Source organism: Xenopus laevis, chromosome 9_10S (assembly GCF_017654675.1).
Source record: "Xenopus laevis strain J_2021 chromosome 9_10S, Xenopus_laevis_v10.1, whole genome shotgun sequence".
In the NCBI taxonomy this organism is placed as follows: domain Eukaryota; kingdom Metazoa; phylum Chordata; class Amphibia; order Anura; family Pipidae; genus Xenopus; species Xenopus laevis.
The window spans coordinates 3,463,062-3,486,606 of NC_054388.1; the positions used below are offsets into that span (position 1 = coordinate 3,463,062).

At 39.7% G+C, this 23,545-nt stretch overlaps 1 protein-coding gene across 2 annotated transcripts in view; it reads right to left on the reverse strand.

Moving 5' to 3' along the window:
- Positions 1-1,835: 1,835 nt before the first annotated feature.
- LOC108702525 (regulating synaptic membrane exocytosis protein 4) overlaps positions 1,836-23,545 on the reverse strand; it is a 49,734-nt gene continuing 28,024 nt past the window's right edge. For both annotated transcript variants that reach the window (XM_041578652.1, XM_041578651.1), the window contains exons 3-6: positions 11,613-11,725; positions 11,250-11,351; positions 8,790-8,929; positions 1,836-6,948 (exon numbers count right to left, since the gene is read on the reverse strand). In XM_041578652.1, coding sequence (XP_041434586.1) covers positions 6,730-6,948; positions 8,790-8,929; positions 11,250-11,351; positions 11,613-11,725 — 574 coding nt within the window. In that variant the 3' untranslated portion in view covers positions 1,836-6,729. The remainder of the gene's footprint in view (positions 6,949-8,789; positions 8,930-11,249; positions 11,352-11,612; positions 11,726-23,545) is intronic.

Sequence of the window (23,545 nt, forward strand, 5' to 3'; positions counted from 1 at the left end):
TCGAAGGTCGAAGTAGCCCATTTGATGGTCGAAGTAGCCATATTGGACCATTCGAAATTCGAACTATTTTTCCTCTATTCCTTCACTCAAGTAAATGGGTCCGAAAGTGTTTTAATATCTTAATAAATTTTGTTCTTTTATACAGATACAATTTATTGAGCCTCAAAAACTTCTGTCGTTTTTGGGGGAAAGTGATATATTTTGGTTTTGAAGTTAAAGTCACTTGTTTTGTTTGTCCTGTAGAGCATAACTCATGCAACACATAAGACTTTCTCTAACCCCCTCATACCAGGAAGGGTATGAAGGGATTCAGGAATTTGGGCAATTTAAAAGCAGAATTGGAATAACAGCACAATACTAGATGTCTGAGGAATCTTCCTTGTTTCTATTTAGCCTCTTTGGAGGACAGATAACTATGGCACCATGTTTGATGTAGGTATAGAAGCTGTGTGAGAAGCTTATAGTGGAGCTTAATGGAGGACTGGAATCTATGGAGATAGTCTTTGCCACAATGGAGAGGGAGTTTAGTTTGCTCTACAGAAAACAAATGTTAATGTCATATTCATTATTCAATGTTGGACTGGTCACCCTAGAACCCATCAAAGAGTGAGATATCAAAGACCCATGCTAACAAATAGAGTAGTAAGAGCCAAATGAAATGGGTTTTATGTAGGCCCATGGTGGGAATAAGGAAGGGTTGAATGTAGTGGAGCCTAGGAGCACTGGGAGACAGTCGGACCATGTGCATGGGACTACAATTCTTGAGGATACCCAGACAATGGAACTCTACCCAAAAATAAGGAACTTAATTTATTGGCTGTGTTGAGTTTCTTTAAATGCATTGGTGAAATTTCCAGAATTCTCTCCATGAACCTTTGGGAAAAAAGGCAACTGGTCTTAATGATTCCTATAACAGTGTTGGATGCAACAATTCATCTAACCAGTCAACACAATGGAACAAAGAATGAATTGATTTGAGACCATCATCTACACTGATGGAACATGGAGGAAATGCCATGCCTTATTGCTTTATTAAACAACTTGTTTGGGGTTAAGCCCTTTAGTATCCAGAGAAGTCCTCTCATGGAAATGGGGTTAAAATGTGATTCCATTAAAACAGCAAAAAACATTTGTTGAGAGACGAGACCCTGATTCGGGAGAGTTTGGACCCGACTTTCCAGGTTCATGATGAGCATTTAACCGTTTGCTTCTAGGTGATGCAAATCCAGTTAACATCCCAATTGCCATATGATTTAAAAATAAAAAAAATATAAGCTCTACCATTCTAGCGTGTGGCGGAAATAAAATATTGTAGATGGTCTACAAGATTTGTTTTTCGCCACATTCTAGAATGGTAGAGCTTATATTTTAAATCATGTGGCAAATTAGGGACACCGGGAAAAAAACCACAGATCCTGCATGCAACATATCCCGGAGTGTTAAAACAATGGCTGCCAGTGTTTGGGGGTTGACAATTTAATAAATAAATTGAAAGAACGGTAGAAGTACATTTATAAGTATGGGAGCCATGATCTAGAAACCTGTTATCCAGAAGGCTCTGAATTACTACAAGGGCATTGCCCATAGACTACCATGTTTTCTTTTTCTCTGTTATATTTACTTGGCCCAAATTAAGATATAATTTATCCTTATTGGAGGTAAAACAAAAGTATGGAAACACACTCAATAAATGGACATGCACTCCTGCAGCCAGCCGGTGAGGCAAAATTGAAGCTTTATTCCATGCTACTAAAAGTTACACATCCTAACGCGTTTCGTATCCAACGATACCTAATCATAGGTACCTACGATTAAGTATCGTTGGATACGAAACATGTTAGGACGTGTAACTTTTAGTAGCATGGAATAAATCCATTCATTGATTGTGTTTTCGCCTAAAGCTTCAGGTTTGGGGCAGAGCACCAGGACCAACTACAGGATTTGGTGTGTGCGTTATCGGCTGACTTCATTGTAAAAATTGGCAGTTTGAATTGAAAAAACCAAAGGTGTCGGACATGGGGTGACCTGTTGTTCCGCATTGACTTTTCTGGCTATTTTCAGAGTACAGAAATTTATGGTTCTGTGCTTTTAATATGTTTAATGAGTTTTATGAGGAATTAGAGCCGGCTATATTTCTTTTTTTTCTTGTAAACTATTGAAAGACCCAAGTCTCTGATAAGAGGTTCCATACCTATATATATATCTATCAACGTAGGTGTATCTGAATTACATCTAATGGTTCATGCACAGGCTAAAGGACTGGTCATAAATGGTATCAAATGGTCAAAGCAGCCTCTTCCATAAGTAGCAGTGATCCCCATTTTCACAAGCTTCCCGTTGCCATCAACGGAGTGGCCTTTGGGAGCAATCTGGTGCATTTTGATGTTGGACTCTTCAGGGATACATGTAAAGGAGAAATGCTCAAAAATCAATACATGTGGCAAAGGTCTAAATGTGAAAACTCCACTATGGCCAATCTATGGTTTCCATAAATGCCCTTTTGTCATGGACATCCCACTCTTTATAGAGATCACAGCTAATCCTGTAGCTCATGTAACTCTATGATATGTAGTCTTGATGGCCTACAATTCAGATATGGTTGGCTTACACATACCCACTGGCAGCAGGAGACCCTGGTTGGTTGCAGAAGGCTAGTTTCATAAGTACCTTGAGATACCTCACCAAACAGAGACCTAATTGTCCATTATGGTCAGAGCCTCTCCTAAAATACTAAACGTTAACATTAAATAAGACAATTAGCAGCAAAGACAGACATTTTTATAAATACTTTCTTTTTCAGAAATTGTAGTGGAAAAAGCTTAGGAAACGGAACCAACCCGGTGATTTCTGAATGCACTACAGGTACGGACAGGTATTATTTAAAACCCACATAGAATAACATAATGTACAACATATAACAAAGTGCAACAATAATTCAACATCTTTACAAAGAGCAGCGAGTGACATTGTTCATGTGTGTGTGTGGCCCTTTTGTACTTTGTAATATGCAGTCAGCATAATTTCTATAAACAATCTGCATTTAAGCTTCTCCATTGACCCATCTTCTGAAATGATGTCATAGTGGGTAACTACTACCCTCGATAAAGCTCATTCCACGCCATATTTGGCACATAAAACATTCAGCCTACTTTTTTTTTTAGAAAAGTATGCTCTACAAATCACATCTTGTAGGCATCTTCCTTCTGAGCTTATTGACACTATAATTCTGATGTGGAAAGCTCTTCAGATGCCTACACTAGGCTGCCATATTAATCACCTAAATCTTGGCTCCAAGAATTAGACTGGGACAAGGTTTCCCTATAAGAGAGACCCTATAGTAACTCTCAGAGGCATCTGATTATATAAGAACATGGAATAATAGCTAAATTTAAGCACCAGGGATGATGAATACATGTTCTAAGACTATGCTATACATGGTTTTGTGTGTATTATCATCTTGTCAGTCATGTAAAGGCGTTATAGAACAAAGATAATTCTGAAATATGTATTTCATACATGGGAATATTCTACTGTTAGATAGACCTTCACAATCAGAACCCTCCCTTGGCACCCTAGTATTAGCATAATGTCAAGTAATATATTATTATTTGCTCAAAATGTGCATATTTACATATACATGCAAGTGTGATCTGACATTCTCTTGACATATGTTGACAGAGATATTCTTCAAAGCCAACCACAGAAGGGGCAATTTTATCTAGAGAATAATGTTCAGAAAGATGTCAGCTCCCATAAATAAATGCAAATATACAGAGAAGTTATGTTCTGTGCAGACAATAAGTTAATACCTAATATTTCAATAGCTCTGTAAAATCGAAAAAAGCCAACCTATAAATGATATATATTTGCTTTTAGGGTCATCTTATTCTTAATTAAAATATAATTTCTATTAGCTTTAAGACTATGTTCTAGTTTCATGCATGTGTAGTAGGCAAATACATGGACACATACTTTATGTATTTCAATATTCTTCCTCTTGTGAGTAGCACAAGCAATCAATACCCTTCTAACCTAGTCAGCTGAACTGCGTATGCAATTTTCCTGCTGTCATTTGTGTTATTGGCCTAATGTCCCTCCGAACAGCAATAATTTATTTTAAATCTATGGCGGAATAGCAAAGATTTCTGGAAGCAATTGTAATAGAGAAAGAAATCAGATGTAATAGTGTTGATACAATTAGCCAGATGAAGCCATCAAAAAGGTTCAAGAGAAGTTTAACCATCTGGGCTCCAACAGTAAAAGTCTGCTACTGAAGGATAAGGAGCTTGAAGTTCCACAAAGGCTTCTCTATTTTTAATTTATGGTGTGTCTAGATTTCTAGAAAAATTTAGATTTCTGGAAGCAATCCTGATAGAGAAAATAAACAGATGTAAAAGTATTAAAACAATCAGAAGATGAAGCCTCCAAACGTATAACCATCTTGGCTCTACCAATAATAGTCTGCTTTTGAAGGACAAGGTGCTTGTAGTTCTACGGAGGCTACTCTATCGTAAATCTATGCTCTGTCTAGATTTGTAGAAATCTAGACGCCTGGAAGCAATGGTAAATGAGAACATAATCAGATGTAAAAGTGTTGATACACCAGAATGTTCAAGAGCAGTTTAACCATTCTGCTCTACAAGTAATAATATTCTGCTATTAGGCTAGGGAACTTGTAGTTCCATGAAGGCTACTGTATTTTAAATCTATACTCCAACTAGATTCTAGATTTCCAAGAATCAACATATCTGGAAGTAATGGTAATAGAGTATTGATACAATGAGCTAGATGAAGCCACCAGAACGTTCAAGTGAAGTGTAACTATCTCTGCTCTACCAGTAATAGCCTGCTATTGAAGGTGAGGGAGCTTATTGTTCCACAAAGGCTACTCTATTGTAAATGTATGATCTGTCTACTCTGGATTCTAGAAATGTAGATTTCAGGAAGCAATGGTAATAGAGAACATAATCAGATGTAAAAGTGTTGATACAATTAGCTAGTTAAGCCACCAGAATGTTCATCACCATAAGGATAGACTGATTGTAGCTCAGCAGAGGCTACTGAAGAACAGCCTCCATCATTCTCAAAACCAAAGATGTTGGGATTTGTATCTTCAGGAGAACATCTCAACCACAAGCTGGCTGATAAAGACAACAACCTAATAGAGCCTTCTGCTCATGGCAACCTTGTTAACAGAAGAACTCAAGGACCAGAAAGTGATCCCAATGGTAATTCTATGACAAATATTAACACATTATAACATCAAACATATTGTTAAAGTTATGAGTACCAAGAGTTTAGCACACTAGCAAAATCACATAGTCCAGTAATTAGACACAGGTAGGATTCATGTTTTACAAACCATTAGAAACATGTCGAATCACAGTTTTTTTTGCACAATAAAACGATGCCAGAGAGTATTTTAGTGTTTGTGCAAGGGCATCTACAGACCTTATATATGACTGCGTAAACATTCACCCGAGACATTAAACTGAGCACATACAGAGAATGATAAACGCTCGGAAATATACAATCACGTGTTCTATTCCTCGTATTCCTCTATACACAAAACTATCATTTTGGTATTGGGGTTGTATTTCTAAGTAGCAGCAAAAATATCCAACTCAATTTTCTTCTCTACATTTGCCTTATGGAAGAAAAAAAACGCCCTCTTCTTATCGACAATATCCGTGATGAGAGGACCAAAAAAAAAAAAAAATCTGATTATGTTATTCATGTGCACGAATAGCAGGTGCTCTAATACATCCTCTTTAAATATATATTCAAGATTTTCAGATAATTAAATTTTTTTTACTAATCTTCAAGTTTTTTTTTTCTGACTATATAAATATTTAAACTTGTAACACATCCAATGGGTTCGTGTACTACACGGATCTATTCTAGAATCGGCACATATATCTCTCTGGAGTGGGAAGAGGTGTTTCTTATCGAACCCATTCACTGCTATGGATACTTGGAGTTCTACCGTTAAAGAAAACCCACTAGTGCTACTGTATAGGTTTCTCCTAATGCTCAGAACATGCTCTGGAGTATTTCATAAAAGATTCTGCTGGTATACAATGGCTTAAATTATATTGGTCAATAGCGCTGTATTAGCGCTTCCCTGATCAATGTACAGAACCTAGTCTACTCTATTGACTATTCTATTTCAATGACGGTGCGTGTTTCATTCCCCCAAAATGATTTCTCCACTGCATTAACCAAGTAGTAAAGACACTTCCTGGCAAGTTTGGCACAGTTTTAAAATCAGTACGATATATATTCACTGTACAATAAATAAAGAGCGTGTGCAACAAAAGCGTCACCACTGGGTTATAACATTTTTTTTTCCAGTTAAATCCATCTTTAGGCATTAGGAATGTTTTTAAAAAGTTCTTAATAGAAAGCTATGAAAATACCCTTCTCTACAATAAAAGATACCGCGACGGCGGTCGTATTCTCCATCTCAGAGTTAGGTTAATAGAAGACATCAAACGTTGAGAATAGAGGTATTTATATGATTTAGCGTATTTACCTACGGTTACTTTTCTAGGCAGAAATGAAACCCCTTTTTTCCCCCACTCTCTCTCTCTTTCTCAAAAGGTTGTTTGGTTACTTTCAATTTCCAGAAAAGCTGGTCAAACATGCAATATGTTCGAGGTCAGAGATCCAAACAAAACCTTGGTGGTGGCTTTTTTAAAAAAAATACTGGAGTCATCTCGTTGACTATTAGGATCTCTCGCAGCATGGTCCGACTGTGCTTTCCAAGGAAAGCTGTGAAGATTGGCGGAGGAGTGGGCCTGTCGATGGGTCGACCATTGAGGAGGTCGGGAACAGCTTGTACCAACCAATAACCATGCTGGACAAATCCAGTTCTTCTAAAAGTATTCTTGACACTCCCATGAAATGCTTTCGCTCCATTCGTCCATAATTGCCCCATACCATTACCTTTAAAAATGCAAAAAAATACAGTTCTAGTTAGTCCAAATATATTTGTAAATACTAAGTATCCCTAGTGATTTAAGTGCTGCTCTCTTATAACTTATAACTCTTAAAATGAACCTTAGTTCTTCTCCCATTTCCATCTCCCATTTCCGTCTCTTTCTTGTCTGTTGAAGGAATATCATCAGGCCCTGAGGCTGACATACTGATAATTTTTAGAAAATGGGTAACCCCATTTTCTTCAGAACACCCTATTTTTGAGGGATGGCTGCTCAAACTTGAAGGATCAACTCACGAATGAGCACGGGAAGTCAGTATTTGGTTCAGCTATTCAACATTTTAAGTGATCCCTGATGGGTTGGTTCAGACATTTTGGAGGGTCCTACCACCTAAACATAGCTAAAAATGGTTCCAGCCAAGAAATCAGATAACTCTTTAAAATAACTCTGGCACCAAAGTTGCCAAAATCAGTAGTAGAGTCACAAGCTGAAAAGATCAGTGCAAACATATTTGGGAAACAAAAGTCATAAATGGAATAATTAAGAAAGATTCATAGTGCAGGCAACTAGGGAACCCATGGCCCCCGAAGGGCTACATTTTTTCACTTACATTTCATTTGCCAGCAATTGTGTTTTATATTTACTGCTGAATGTCATCCATCCTATAGATTCGTATCAGTTTCCCTTTAAAACCTGTAGCACTGCAGTAGACAAGAACCTTGTATGAACCACTTTAGGCTTTCATAGGAAGGCTGGGCTCGAGATGAGCTTGTGCCAACAGCTATAGTGATGTAAGTAAAGCTCTGAACTATCTAGAACAGAATGTGATGGACTAATTGCTTTCTTTGGAATGCTGTTTCAAATGAAATTAATACACTGCTCCAAGAAAATGGGCCTGGCAACAAATCGGGTCTGCAGATAAAATGTATAGGAAGATGTATCTGAAGCTGAGCTGGCAGCCTTCCACCAAAGCAATAGGCACTTTGAGAAGCTGTCTTATGTTTTATTATAGAAAAGGCGTTTGCCTTTCAACGGCTCCTTTGTGCCACGTAGACCTTTTCAGTATGATACGGACCCTGGCGTGAAAGTTCTGATTCTTGCATCCATTTCATGTAGGCTCTGCGGTGGTGAATGTGATGTATTTTTCTGAACGTGCTGTTCTTTATTAACCATATTCAGTCTCTGAAAGTTCCAAGACCAATACAAACTGAAGATACCGTCAGTTCTTGCTCATAAATAATGGCGGGGGAAACGCCATGATCCCAAAATGAAACCAAATGACTTGCTGAATTTCTGCCAATTCACCGCTCAACATAATCTGAAGCAGCTCGTACTGCTCAGTTGTCTTTCTGAGAAAGAAAATGGTATATGGTTTATCTCCAAAAACACTAATTAAGGTTAAAATGAAAAATGATTAGCTAGAGGCTAATTTTAACATCTTATTTCATGTTATCAACTCTTCCCAAATCTAATGCTTCCATGGAAAAGTCTTCTACACCATCCTCTGCCATTTTTGTACATATATTATACCTTTCTTCTGCCCTTTAATGTTCTCTTATGTGTGGTGCCAAGTTTTTAATGAATAATCCATCCATTCTGTTGAGAAGCATCGGCTGTTCCAGAAGTCCCGTCCCCCATTGAGTTAGTCAGTAGAACATTAGTCAGTAGAGCAGTGAGCACTGATTTGAGGCTAAGGCATTTCATGTTGGAAGAGTTAACCCAAAATCCAAGGTCTTTCTTGAATGAAGCTAACTGTTTTTTGGTTCTTTCATCCCTGGCTGTGTATTTAAGGTATTCAAGCATTATATATAATAAAAATATACATTTTCAGCTGATTATTACACATACCTGCAATACTTTTCCTTGTGGGCCCCCCGAAAATACAAGCACCTGATTATATAGCGGGTCTACTGATTTACGGGCAACTTTTGTCTTCTTCTTTGCAATGCATATTCCGTTCTCTAACAAGTAGACTTTTATATAAGCAGCTGGAAGACAAAACCGAATAATATACACATGTGGATAATATAACTTTCATTGATCATATGGCTTCACAAATACATTTAACACTGCAGATATCATTTATTTATCTTCTTATTCAGGCACCTTTCAGTCTATACTGCATATTTGGTAGAAAAGCAGTTAAAGGAATGCCAAGGAGGGGCAGAGCACCAAATTCATACAGGTAAGAGACCAGTTATCCAGAATGCTTGGGACCTGGAGTCTATGGGAGACGGCCTTTCTGTAATTTTGAGCTTTCTGGATAATGGGTTTCCAGATAAGGGATCCCATACCTGTAAAATAAGTACATACCACCCTAAATTACAAAGTGAAGAAGTGCACAAAAATGATTTAAAACCCAGAACAAGATATAAAAAAGAGAACAAAACAGGCTATTTCATATTAAATCTGATTTTTAGGCAAAATTTCCCGATATATTATCCTCGCCTCCTTCCAGTGGACCAACTCCGCTATGGGATGAAATGCATTCTTCCCAGCCATCGTCGTTTAGATGGAACCGTCCCAATTTGGACCTCAAAAGGAGTGTCAGACTGTTTATTGCTGGGGTGTCTTTGTGTTAACTTATAGTATGTTAAAGAATGTCCCATTCTTAGTAACCTTGTAAAAGCTAGCCATACAGTTAAAGATCCATTAGTTTGGTGAAGTCGCCAATGCTATCACCATGAGTTTGAGGGCCAATTGATCAGATCACAATGAACCAATGAAGTCCTTGACATAGTGGGAATTTTAAACATGCCTTATCAATAACTGGTCGATCGGTCAGGCCCGTCAGAGGGCTACATACTTGGGCCAGTAAGCTGCTGACTGGGTCCATAAGGAATCGGCAGCTTTTAATGGCCCATGTATGGCCACCTTTAGGCTTCAATTTTATTGTTATCGTTAGTTTCTTAACTTTCTATTCAGGCCCTCTCCTATTCACCTTCCAGTCTCTCATTCAAACCACTTTCTGGCTGCTAGGGCAACCATATAGCTGCTTAAATTCCAAACCGAGACTTGCTGAACGAAATCTGAAATAATTAAAAATAAAAACACAAACTATAAAAAATAAGCCCCATTGCATATTGTCTCCAAATATAATGGTCTACGCAATAGTAAAAGTTAAATGAAAAGATGAACAATGTTTATACAGAGCTCAAAGTGACACATTTGTGGAGATAGGTCTACGACTTCTGAAGGGAACCACCAACGCTAATGTGTTGTAGTAGGTCTAACCTGATACTTTAAATATCTGCTAGTGGATATTGCCTTAGACAAAAGAGGCCTACAGGGTAGACATCTGCTCATTCACCTCCATTTATATAATGGAGATGGTGAAAACAGCTTCAGCCCTCGCCTAATTTCCAATACTAATAATAAGACAAAGCTCAGTCATCTTTGGCACTAGGGATCTTCGGCGAGCAGTTCAATCTTAATGAATAATTTATTTTCCCGCTTCGGTTTCTGCTCCGGAGACCTCAAGACGAACCTGATTATTAAAATGAGCAAGACGGATGTCTCAGTATTACGCCCGGCACCGGCTTGTTCATTTCATTTTAATTGCTTTTCTATTACAGTACGGTTATTTTTCAGTAAACGCAATCTTTGGGGTCTTTGAATTACAAGCAAGGCAGAAGGTGAAATTGCCTACAGAACGAGACTCCCCCCCCCCCTTTCGTAGCCTCAGTCATGGCAACAGCCCCTGTCCCTGCATTTGCTGAAATCCAGGTCAAGCCACCAATCAATACATATAAAGCCATGTGTCGGTGCTTAGGAACGGCCCTTGTCATGATGGGAACTGTCAGATTTGCCTGTGACAATGAAGGTGCACCAACAAGGGAATTCTGCCAGGATAAAATATATTTATTGATACTAATAGATCTGGCCTGACTTGGTTTTCTCTAGACGTGACACAAGAAGCTCTCTAAATCATTGTAATGGCAACTTCCAACAAACCACATCTGTCCGTTGATTGGAATACAGAGTAAAGGACCTTTCTTGTAAAAATAGAAGAATATCTGAAGCCGCCAAGGAGTTTTGTGAGCCATTTAAAGACAAGGCCACAGACAGGATAAGGCTTATATTTTACAAGGGTACATTATAGGGATCATTTACAAATAGAATTGCTTAATGGCACTAGAGCAACTGCAAGTCCCATTAGGGAGGATATAATTGTGGCTCTTGTCCATTATATATGCACTACAGTAACACCACAATGGAAACAGGTAAACATTTAAGGTAAGTTTCATATTTTAGTGTTACTGGTCAGGATATTTGCAAAGTTTCGAGTCATCAGTTTTAAACATGTACCTGGCGGAGTTTTAGATCCTGCCTTTGCCGTTAAACCTCGTGCCTGGATAATTTCCACTTCAATTTGTCCGTTTCTTTCTAATAAACCGATCTCGACGTCCCCTGAAACAGGCAGATATCAGTAAATGGTTTAAAAGGATTTGTCTCTTTATCACACACTTTAAAGGAGAACTTACCTCCCTCCTCTTTATACCAATTATACAATGAAGGGATTTCAGCTAAAAAATATTAATAGCTGGTGAGAGATTCCTGCATGAGTAGTGAGAGGAGGCCCTGACCATGGTAAACCTGTTTAGTGGGGCATTTAAATGGACTTATCCTTTGGCTTATCTATCTTAAAGATGATCACACTCCACTACTTACCCATTGATGTAGTTGCTAACGTTTGCCGGCCAACAAACTGAGCTGGACCCATGCCTGAAAGGAAGTCTCCAAACTGGCCATCGGATGCCAAGCACATCCCACTGTAGTTTAAGCTGTAACAGAGAAATAAAATAGCATTGTTTTTACATAAAACCGAGGCAAACCATAACTGGTTGTATCTGGTGCTGAAGCAGTTTGTTTTTGGGTCATGAGCTCCTAAAAAATTTCAAGGTATCCACATATCTACCCAAGTAACTTTGAGGCTGAAATGAAGGCCCAGAACTAGACTATAGTTCTGATGAGCTGTGATCCACTCATTTGTGTCCCACCCAGAATTTCTCTTTTATAGACCCCAATGTTTCTATAGGGGCACAAAGGTGTGCACCTTAGGGTTCTTTCATAAAGCACTTGTGGTTGACCTCTGTGCCTAGTGTTGGATTGGAAATCTGGTGCTAAATGTAGCACCAGTGGGTACAAAAGAGTCCACTTTTGCACTTTGCAGCCTACTCAGCATGTTGTAAATGCCCCCTCTGGTTTCTGGTTGCAGTGGTCCATCCTTTATATGAATCTGGAAAATGGGTTATTGGTGGATTGAGCATGGCCTATGTTGCTTGTGTAGACCAGCCAATGAGCTGACCGTTCATAAGGGAATGTTGACACTTGCGTTGCATATTTTAGAAGCAGTTTGTGATTTTATGGGAAATGAATAGGAAACAATGATTCCAGGCACTACCCAACCTTTAGCAAAGGTTTAGGTGTTCAGCTGGTTCTAAGGAGATCCCCTGTTCCTATCTAGCAGACACCTGCTGCCCACCCAACCATATGGGCTCTGTTACTGTTGATCAGGACGACATATGCACGCCGGCACCACACTCAATTTATCAGCGCTATCCCTGCAGCTGTGCACAAGATTTCATTAATGAGCGCGCCACAGAACGGAATAATGGTTACGGGGAAACGTGTGTCGGATGATAAATCCCCCAATTTGGTGCATTTTATTATTCCACAGACATCCTGCTACTAGGGATTATGGTGATTTTGATGCATCACCGTACAATAAAGAGGGATAAAAAAAATGATCTCATTGTCTCATTAGGTGCAGGTACAGAAATCCTGTTTCATTATTTACACTGGTACGACCAAAGGGAAGGAGGCGGAGGGGTCCGGACATGGGAACTGCCCTAGAACTTCACATATCACTACTCTAAGTCCTATGATGGGATTCTCTGCAAAATGTAGATCACAACAAGTGGTAAGTTGCACTTCTTCTGCCAGGTTGTTCTATTCCTATACCTTTTATAGAGTCCTGTATTGGGTTCAGTACCCCCAACTGTCAAAAAAGTGAGTAACCTGCAGATATGGGATCTGGTTGGCTGGTCTGTTGGTCAGTCACAGGTTGGGTGGTGGGTCACAATATAAGCATTTTATACTCCTTTTATACCTACTTTTGTGCCTTGTTTTATCCCCCCCCCCATTTCTAAAGATGTTACTTTTGATTTTTAGGCAGAAATTCCAGTTTAAGGGTGGTAGGCAGGTAGTGGGATGGGTTGAGGATAAGGGAGGTGTAGGTGGGTCCAAATAGCAGGCCCAGGTAACAGGTATAAATGTGGGTTGTGGGTCCGGGTCTGTTTTGCTGATCTGGCTCGGATATGGTTATCAAAAACTGGACCCACACAAGACTTCAACCTACATTATATATTTGTTATAGATACTGTAAGTCCAATGGACATATTAGGATCTGTGTGTATATTTGCTTTCTATCTATAGGCAATTCTTGAGTCATACATAAGCTGCTCTTCCAGATAATTTCCCATTGGCCTCTTATTGTGTTATCAGCTCATTACAATAAGCCAGAAGATGGTGTGATTTAGAAATCGAAGTCAAGAAAAGGACAGCAGATGGCACTTGGCAATTATTCATGACTCAGCTTGTACTAGGCCTAATAAAACTATTTGCTCATTGGGTGATACGGGTTATGGCAGAGGAACAAATTCTTATTCTATGTTTAAAAAAAACAAAAAAAAAGAGTATTAATTATAACCAACTCCACAGGTCCCTTGACATGCAGCACCCTCAGCATGCTACCTACGCTATGTCTGGCTTTATTTCATGCCGCGGTCCTTTAGAGATGTGTCATCAATTAAACCTTATTTACGTAAGTAGTAGCGGGGCAATACAAATTACACAAAAACCACTCGATTGGCAGCTCCTAATTAGGTGGACACGATTGGCAGGCTGCTCAGAAAAACACTTAGCAGCTCAGGGAGTAGACAAGTGTCAAGTGTTAAAAACGCATCTTAATCGGGGCCAAATTAATAGCCCCGGCGTTTGGAGTATTTCCCAATCTCGTCAGCAAAAAAAAAGTACATAGTTCAGATATCAATGGAATGATTTTCTAAAGAGATGGAGACTGGTGCATAGAGTGTAAGCTGTAAGCTTCTTACTTGCAATGTCACATTACGAGGTCTTCTAACTATACTATACTCCTAATGATAAAGCTATAGTATATAAAATATAGGGTTAAATGAACTGAAACCAGATTTTTTTGTATGAAATGACACAATAATTCACAATGTATATTTTGGAGGCACTGTGAGTACTATATTTTCCATCTATCCACCTATCATTAATCTATTTATCCTTCTAGAGCAGGGGTCCCCAACCTTTTTTACCCATGAGCCACATTCAACTATAAAAAGAGTTGGGGAGCACCACGGGCATGCAAAAAGTTAATGCAGATACAATATAAAGGCTGTGATTGGCTATTGGTAGCCCCTATGAGGACTTGCAGCCTACAGAAGGCTCTGTTTGGTATGGGATCACTGGTCTAGAGTATCTATCTATACAACCTTCTAGCCATACAAACTGGCTAGAAAACAGCACCCAATTATTTTCCCCAACCAGTGATGGGATGCATGCCCAATAAGCCTGAAGCAAGAAATTATGAATTGCCTACTCAGAAGAGCAGATATATAAGACCAGGAGTCATATCAGCGTATCAAACACAATGGATATGGCATCCATGTTGACTTCCTCCAGGCTCCACCATCAGGAGAGAGTAAAAATCCCAGTACCAAAAACTGATGTTATCCTGGCTGACTGCCTGTTCATCACGTCTTCATTTCCTCCACTATCTTAATTAAACTAAGTTAATTGTATCTGATTTTCTTCAGTAGGGTCATCTGCACAGTGACACCTGTCTCCTTGGCTTGAGCTGGCGATATATCTAATGGAGACTTCTACGTCAGCACAATATGTTGATACTGCCCTATATGACTCTTTGAGGTGTACTCTACTATGATTCATTTCATTGCCGGTAGAACATGCTCCCTATTTGGGTTATTTTTGCTGGATGTAGAGATTGAATGTAGTCTTGTAGGAGACAGTACAATGTCGTTGTAGATATGGTCTAGAATTTCAAATGAACTTGAGGGGAACAATAATGTCTATTTTCTATTTCTCCAGCCCTATGGAAAGACATGGAGAGAGTACAGAGAAATGATTATACATCATTGTCCACTGCACCTCACTAAATGTCTACTTTGCGGCTGGGCCAAAAAACAGCGGCAATAGGAACTCAACAGTATGCACCCCTGTCCTAGGCATCCAGGAACCTGGCAAGGAGAACATACCATTCAGTTCATTCCTGGAACCTGGGGCTTTCACATTTAGAAAATACGCTTACAAATGCAATGACTATGCTCAAAAGCGGTAGCGGTTCCTAAACTGCTCGGCTGGCCCCTATGGGTTGGGAGGACCTGGAGCAGTGGTAGGGGAGACTGAGTCTGAGGGCCACTTAAGGAGAGATTTGGGAAGAATTCCAATTAGTCCTCCCACCTACACCTTGAAGAACAGCTTGAAGTTCAGTAAGGGTGAGATATAGATGAACACCCTGATCTTAAGGTTGGGCACACAAACCACTACCATAGGGAATGGTATAATGATATGATATGGACCCAGGAGATCTCCAGCGACCCTCCTGGAAATACCCTTGTTCTTCGGCTTTTTATCCAAACTGCTGACCGACAAATAGAAGCTGAAGGGCTTCAGCCTTATTATTACTTAACCTTTCTATAGCACAGAAAATATTTTAGCATATAGAAATGAAACGGCAAACTACACTGATGTGCCATATAGGCAAACAAAACGTGTAGTCTGTGCTCTCCATATAAATGTGAAATTATATTTTATACCTGGAAAAAAAATAGAAACCCTTTTTCTGTAGCTGCAGTTCCACGTAAAACCAAGCTTTATTACTTGCAGCTAGGGAACAAGCCCTGAACAGATTTAAGGTTTGCTAATTATTTCCTATTGTTGTTCATGGAAAATAAGGTCTCCGGTGAACTGCGCGAGTGACATGCGGAACATGCAAGGACGCAGCATGGGAAATTTAAATTAGCAATACTTATACAAAGAAAGCCCCTTCCCCTCCGCCCCACCAGACAACAGAACAGTCTGTCAGCACATGGTTGCCATGGAGATTAAAATGTCCACGAGAGGATGACGGTTAGCAATACCAAATGTGTGCGGCACACACAAAAGGCGCTCGGAATGGGGTAGATTCGAGGGGAACTAATTCACAATTAGGTTTTCAGTACAATGGCTTAAGAGGGATTTGTGAACAATTGAAGCACGCGTGAGGGTTTCCAAAATAAATATGGAGACCCCAGTGAATGTGTGCCAAACGTGGGCTGTGCTGGCAAGAAAAGGGGAAATATCAACAATGACTGTGTCACAGAAAACGTAATTCCAGGAAAATATACTAATTCTTATAATGAGGGCCTCATCTGCTTTTTATTAATAAACCTTATTTAGGGGCACAGGATGGCAAAAATAACTGGCTACACTGAATATCTACTTCTGGATAAAGGAGCTGCCATATAAAACATGCACTGAAGCAGAAATAAGGGTGTAACTACAGAGGATCAGAAGGTGCAGCTCACAGGTGGCCTAGGAGGTAGAGGGGCACCAGCTTTAGTTATTTGAAACAACATATGGACTGTTTTATATGATTTCGTTTTAATACTCATTGATTTTACATAAGAATACTCAGTGATTAAAACATGCAATGGGCATCTCCCTTAATCACGAGGAAGGACACATCAAGTCCCTGATGGCAAGCCCCAAGGTTCCCAAATCCTTACAAACTTGTCGCGGGGGCTTGAAAGAATACTAGTTTTTCATTCATCTTTATATTATAATAGATGCTATCACATGAGAAATTGGCAGGGAAGGAGATGGCTATCATCTGTTTGGCTGTGAGTAAGAAGCTTATCCATTTTTCTGGAACTGTAATGTATACATGACAATATCCTAGACGAGTCACCCAGGGGTTTTTTCTCAAACGGACATAAGTTACTGAATCAATAAGACCAAAAAGGCTTGGGCAAAGTCGCTACTTAAGATAGAGTCCTGCAGAGTCGAGTACCTGAAATACCCTGCGGGTAGAAGTTCTGGGTGCGGTTATAGACTCGGGTCGGTGGTTCTATTGGTTTGCAGATCACGGGTTGGGCCGTGGGTCTTCTCAATAGCGATTTTTACTCTTTTTTTCTGATCCTGCCTACTTCCGATGATGTCACTTCCGGTTTACAATGACAGCATTTCCTGATTCTTGATGGTCAGCGGGTCGCGGACCGAGTTGCGGATAAGGTACTTGCGGGTCGGGTAGCGGGTCTAATCGGGTAAGAATGCGGGTTGTGGATTGCAGGTACGGGTTCCAATAAATGGACCCACGCAGGACTCTAACTTAAGAGCACTGCCACCGTACAAGACTCATCCTGCCCTCCTCTCTGCAATTTGGTAAGGTGAAACTGATAATTTAACAGCCTAATCTGGTAATATAGAGTGATTTAAACTGATGGGATGAGGGACACAGTTTATAGAACCAATGGAAAAGGAGATATACTGTAGGTGGGTTATTTAGGATGAGATGTTTTTGCATGCCCCCTACCTTGTGTCTTGTGTGAACAATTTGGCACCCCTTAGCAGTTTTGGACTGGAAATTTTAAGGCCTGCTACAGTGTTATAGATATTGTAATGTTCTATGGTGCAAATAAGAAAGGGTTGATAAGAATTATCCTTGGATGGGGCCCACTGGGAGATCCTCTAGTTTTTTGGCAGGCTGGTCCAACTCTGCCCCTAGTGCTTCAGCACATGCACCATAGTAAATAAACCTTATGTTTTAGAGGTTGACCATTTCTAGGAAAACTCCATAGACAAAAGAAACCAAAATCAGTCTGAAGGGGCAGCTGAATAATAAAACCCGTGGGCTTCTTAGGTAGAGCTATGGAACGTCAATATTTACTTTAGCCGCATGTCTGTAGGTGTAGCACTGCCGTACAATTTGTGCTAGTGACCTTTCATTTGATCTTTTGTAGAGATTCCGACTTGGGATTCATTCTCAGGAAGTTGCTTTTTTTAAAGTTCAAACATGTCACCATTTATTACATTATCCTGGATATCTGTGAAGGTTTCAGAGGCAGTTGGAGGTTTGTAGTTCAATTTAAACTTAAGGGGGCTGAACACCTCTGATTTAACTCATGTATAAACAAATGCTTTGTTGATGGCATTCTGGTTACAGGTCATTGGTGGAAGATGGTAGTTGTACCTAAGCCATGGACTCTACATGCACCTTATTGCCCTCGGAAAATGACGATTTCCAACAAGAACCTATTCCACAACATAAAACTCAATAGTCAAGGAGGAAATATGTTACATCTCACTGGCTTCTCTACCTGTACTTAAATACCTGACCTATTTTCCGTTCTATTTTTACACCTCCAGCAAAATTTGATAAATCATCTAGTGTCACTTGGTTCTACAAATAGGAACTAATTTATTTTGTATTTATGTAAGGGTTGTTAAAGATTGGAGCTAATACATCACTCCTGTCACTTCTGCTGAGTTCACATCTCTCTCTTGCCCTCATCGTTCTCATTTCTATGCCCAAGGTAGAAGACAATAAAAGGAAAACTATACCCCCCAAACAATGTAGGTCTCTATAAAAAGATATTGCATAAAACAGCTCCTATGTAAAACCCTGCTTCATGTTAATAAACCATTTTCATTATAATATACTTTTTCAGTAGTATGTGCCATTGGGTAATCCTAAATAGAAAACTGTCATTTTAAGCTCCACCCCTGGGATCGTACGATTTACGGTGCACACAAACACACCAAATAAACCATACATGTTAGGTCACATGAGCCAATTAACAGACATACTTCTGTCTTTTGATTCAACACTTCTTCCTGTTATAGTTAAAGTTGCAGTATTTCTGGTCAGGTGATCTCTGAGGCAGCACAGGGACCATAAGTTGCATTAACGTAACCTCTGGGATTGTTGGTCCCATTTGCAAGAGATTTAGATTAGCTAAGATTGAATATTATTATAGGTATTGTATTGTATAGCTATTGAATGGGATGTGTGACAAGTTGATGGGTAGATGAACACTTTGCGTGCAAGCCTCAGCACAATGGATCCTGCTGACTGAAGCCTATATTTCTGCCTCGCTGGCAAGTTCTCTAGATGTTTCTACAAAGGGTTTTAAGGAAAATCTCAGAGGCTGCAGTTTAGTCAAGGAAATAATAATTGTTTAGACATTTGCAAAATTTCCAACCATCCCAAAGAAATCCATAGGAATGTCTATCACTGGTCTTAAAATGCCATACCAGGCAGCCATGTACATTCTAGCCCAACTTCAACATCAATAAGACCCAACCAAAACCAGCCATTGGATACACATATTTTCAGCATCTACATACATGGACTCGGTCGTGAGTCTTCTACAGGTCTACCTCTTCTTCCTCTAATCCCTTCCTCTCCAGTGGCATATTTTTGCATTATTCTACGTTTCTTTCAATCTCAATATTCAAAGTATATTTTTTCTTCACATTTCTCCTCTCTCTCTCTCTCTCTTCTCCTTCCATTTCCAAAAAAGTAAGCAGATTTGGCTTTATGAAGCAGAACTTTTCCCATGTGTGTCTATAACTCACAGACCTCTGATGTCTGGTGGATAACAATTAAAGGAACCCCAGGGGGATAGACTTGTTTCATCAAAACCAAAAGATTCTGTTGAATTTCTGTGGAAAAACAACTAACTGAAAACCTAATTTTGTGCACGTATTTCAAGACTGACAACAAAAAGGCTTGCTTGAGTTTAACATTGCTTCAGGAGGGGTGGGGGCCTGGATGCATGGCCTGCACCCAGGCCCCAGGAATGGTAGTCAGGTTACTGATCATCATATGTAATATTTACATTGGTCCTTGCCCCAGCAGAGCTTAAAATGTAAAGCTTCCATATACATTTCAATAGAGATATGTTTAGTACATATATGTACCTGGTTGACCACATTGAGACAAGAGGAAAATGCACATGGAACCTAAAGATGATGCTTATTACTAACTAGATCCATCAGTCTTGATGAGAATTAAGTAGGTAGAGAATAAAGGTGTATAGGCCCTTTAACTTTATAAATGGCTCTTATGATTGAAGAACTGCGAGAGCCACATGGAAGGGGAGTTAGGAGAACCTAAATATCGGCACAAATGGATGTTCCGTTTTGTAACTCCAGCATAATAGCATGTGGTGCAACTTGTGCAGAGGACTGCATCGTTGTTGTTCTAAAGACACTGGATAAGTTGACATATCTGATTGAAGCAAAGTGTTTTTTTATTTCCCCCAAAAACGTTCTTTGCAGCACCCAGTCCTTTGTTGTGCGCCGGCCACTTTCCCAGACTGTTCAGGAGAGCCGGCACACTCAACACTTTGCACTGTTCAAATATTTTCAGAGGAAGCAAAGAGAGAGCAAGATATGTGTTTTTCAACAGAAACTTGAAGACAGGTTGTCCGGCTATAAAGCAGCCTCATAGAAGCTTTTAACCCAGCATGGAGATTAACACAGCAGCAGGTGGCAATGAGCAATTTAAACAAACATTAAATAGAGCACCAGCTAATGCTAAGCAGGCGCACGGAGACCTGCCTGACCGGCATAAAAGAGAATTTAACTGGAAATCCTGTTTAAATGTATCTGTCCATTTATTGTGGACCTACTGTACGTAGAATACTAATGGGGCACTTAGAAAGTGTTTGGACTTTATCGGTCTGACCTACAACAAAAAACTACTTTAGCCTGATTCTATCCAGCATCCAGGAAAAGGTATTACTGTTATTTCTCTCCAGCCAAATAATTAGGCTCCAGGAATACATCTGAAAGTTACGGGATATCAAGTTAAGTCAAAGATGTTGCATTCGTTGTTAGAACATCATTCCTAGACACATTACAATACGAAAATACTAATAGCCCATCATTTCTGGATAGACAATGTGCCATTAGTATTCAGCTCTGCATTCTGCTAGAAATACCTTGTAACAGCTGTGACATTCTGTTACTGAAATCAATTAGAACCCGTAATTACCAGCCTCGCTGAGGATCAAGTAGTTATCTTCTTTAATGAGGAGAAAATACAATTTTATTGAAAAAGGACAGAATTATGCATAAGGCTTCTTACAGAGAATTGGAATGGAGCGACTTGGACTGGATGGAGCAGGTCTGGATTGAGAATTAAATTAGGCCCTGGCATTTCAGGTGCACAGAGGCCCAATCAGCCCACTCAGAGGCCCAAACAGCCCCCACCAGCCCACTAAATACTGACTTTCTATGGCACCTTATAGAAGCCCCTCTGGCATTTGCCAGAGCCCACAGATTGTCAGTCCGGGCCTGGGATGGAGGTATAAGTGCAGGGGGTATTCTATAGGGTTCACCTGTCAAAATCCCCAGATACTTGACCAAGTGTCTGAGGACCTCTCTTCCTCCTAACACCAAGTTATTTAGGGTTTCTTATTATACTTCCCATAACCTACCTATGTAAAATGTTCAAGAGTGGCCAGTGGTGGGTTTCATTATTCATCAGATATGTTTATTCCAGGTGCCCTTTCCTGGATGTTCAGCCAGTGGGGAGCTAGAAGAACAGAAATGACGAGTTTCACACTTCTTTATCATCTACATTTAAGCCAGTCCCTTATAAACCACAGTATTTAGCTCCTTCCCCCACAGTCCAACAAAAGATACCTTCTCTGGCTCGCTGAACCAACCATGGTGTATCTCTGAGTACATTCAGAAAATGCTTGTTATTAGATACTATTCATTATCTTTATCTGGCATAATTGTACTTCATCTAGCACATAGGCTGCAGCAAAAACTATTCCTACTCTGTGTCAAATGAATGACCTGTTGGGTCAGTATTGTTTAGATGTTGAGTTAATTAGCTTTGCTATGTCAAGCAGCTAATTTAATTATATCAAACAATGCTTTGAAGCTAGGGAAACTAAACATTTCTCATGATTATTATTTTAAACCAACGTCCTTCCTAACATTGCATGGCAGGTCATGGAAACTCCCCTAGGTTTGTGGTTGGACATTTCTGGAGTTCTCTCTTCCTCTATGTTCATAGGACAATGATGGGGCTCCTTAATCTTCGAATAGTATATAACATAGCCATCTACACTCCATTCAATATCAACCCAAGTCCTCAATTGTATCCCTACAGTAAAGCAGCCCTTCCTATGCATTGCAGAAGGTTCAAGTTGTCTTCCTCCCCTCCCAATCCAGACTGACAGAAAGCACCAGCAGCAATAATTGTGCTGAGGTCTAAATCAAATGAATAGATTTCACTTTAATGAATTATGCATTCAACCCATTTATTTTGCACAGGCAATGAACTAACATACTAATAATTTGGCTTCTAAATGATTATTCAGCTTTTATGTGCACTGTATTAATTGAACACGTATAAGGAAAATGGGGTCTTTGGCAAAAAGTGAACAGCACATTATTTTGAGCCTTAACTGACTATTACAAGACATAACAGTGAGAAAGCCAGTATAGCATGCCTTTACCTAGCACATGTTTATTCATGTGGGGTACCAACATTAGTTGTTATTATTACCGTATATACTCGAGTATAAGCCGAGTTTTTCAGCCCCCAAAATATGCTGAAAAACTCTACCTCAGCTTATACTCGGGTCAAGCGCAAAAACGGTTGCCGGTGCCTAAGAATAGTCGACGGCGCCTACGCCTAAGAATATTCGCCAGCGTCCAAGAATAGTCACCGGTTGTCCAAGAATAGTCTCCAAGAATATTTGCCGGCGTCCAAGAATGATCGCCGGCATCCAAAAACGAGACGCCGGCACCTACAATGGGAGCAGAAACCCTCAATTTTTTGATTGAAACTTACCAGAAGCTGCTGCATTTCTCACCCTAGGCTTATACTCGTGTCAATAAGCTTTCCCAGTTTTTGGAGGTAAAATTAGGTACCTCGGCTTATACTCGGGACGGCTTATACTCGAGTATATACGGTATATGTTTGTGAAAATTCTCATTCATCCAGGTCATGGTATATCTGTAGAAATAAGTCAAATCAACTGGACGTTTTACCAGTGCATCTTTGTGTTGTTTGGATTTGATAGTCCATAAGAACGAGTCTCCTTTACTTTTATGTTACAGCAGCAGATTCAGGAATTTCAGTGAGAAACAAAATGTCACGCATTAATGAGATTCAAAAAAGATTTATCTTTATTCTCGGAACATGTCTTCAGCGTAATAAATCTGAGTCCGTGGGAATAAGGCGCATCACCCAGATCTGAAAAACAATGTTTCCTCTTCTGAGTTAATAAATCACTATTTTAATATTGAGTCCTTTCCTGCTAAAATGCAGCAAAGAAAATACATAACACGTTGAAAGGGGAATGTGCAATATTTATAGAAATGTTTCTGTGCTTGAAGGTCAGAGACCTAGGGTGGCCTCCACGAATAAAGCACCAGCTGTGCTTGGTGGCAATGAATTCATAAGGTGGAAGGGGAAGGCATGTAGACAACCTGTGCAGAAGAGCTTAGTGTAGGAATAATAATGCTATGAAGTAGGTCTGAGGTAG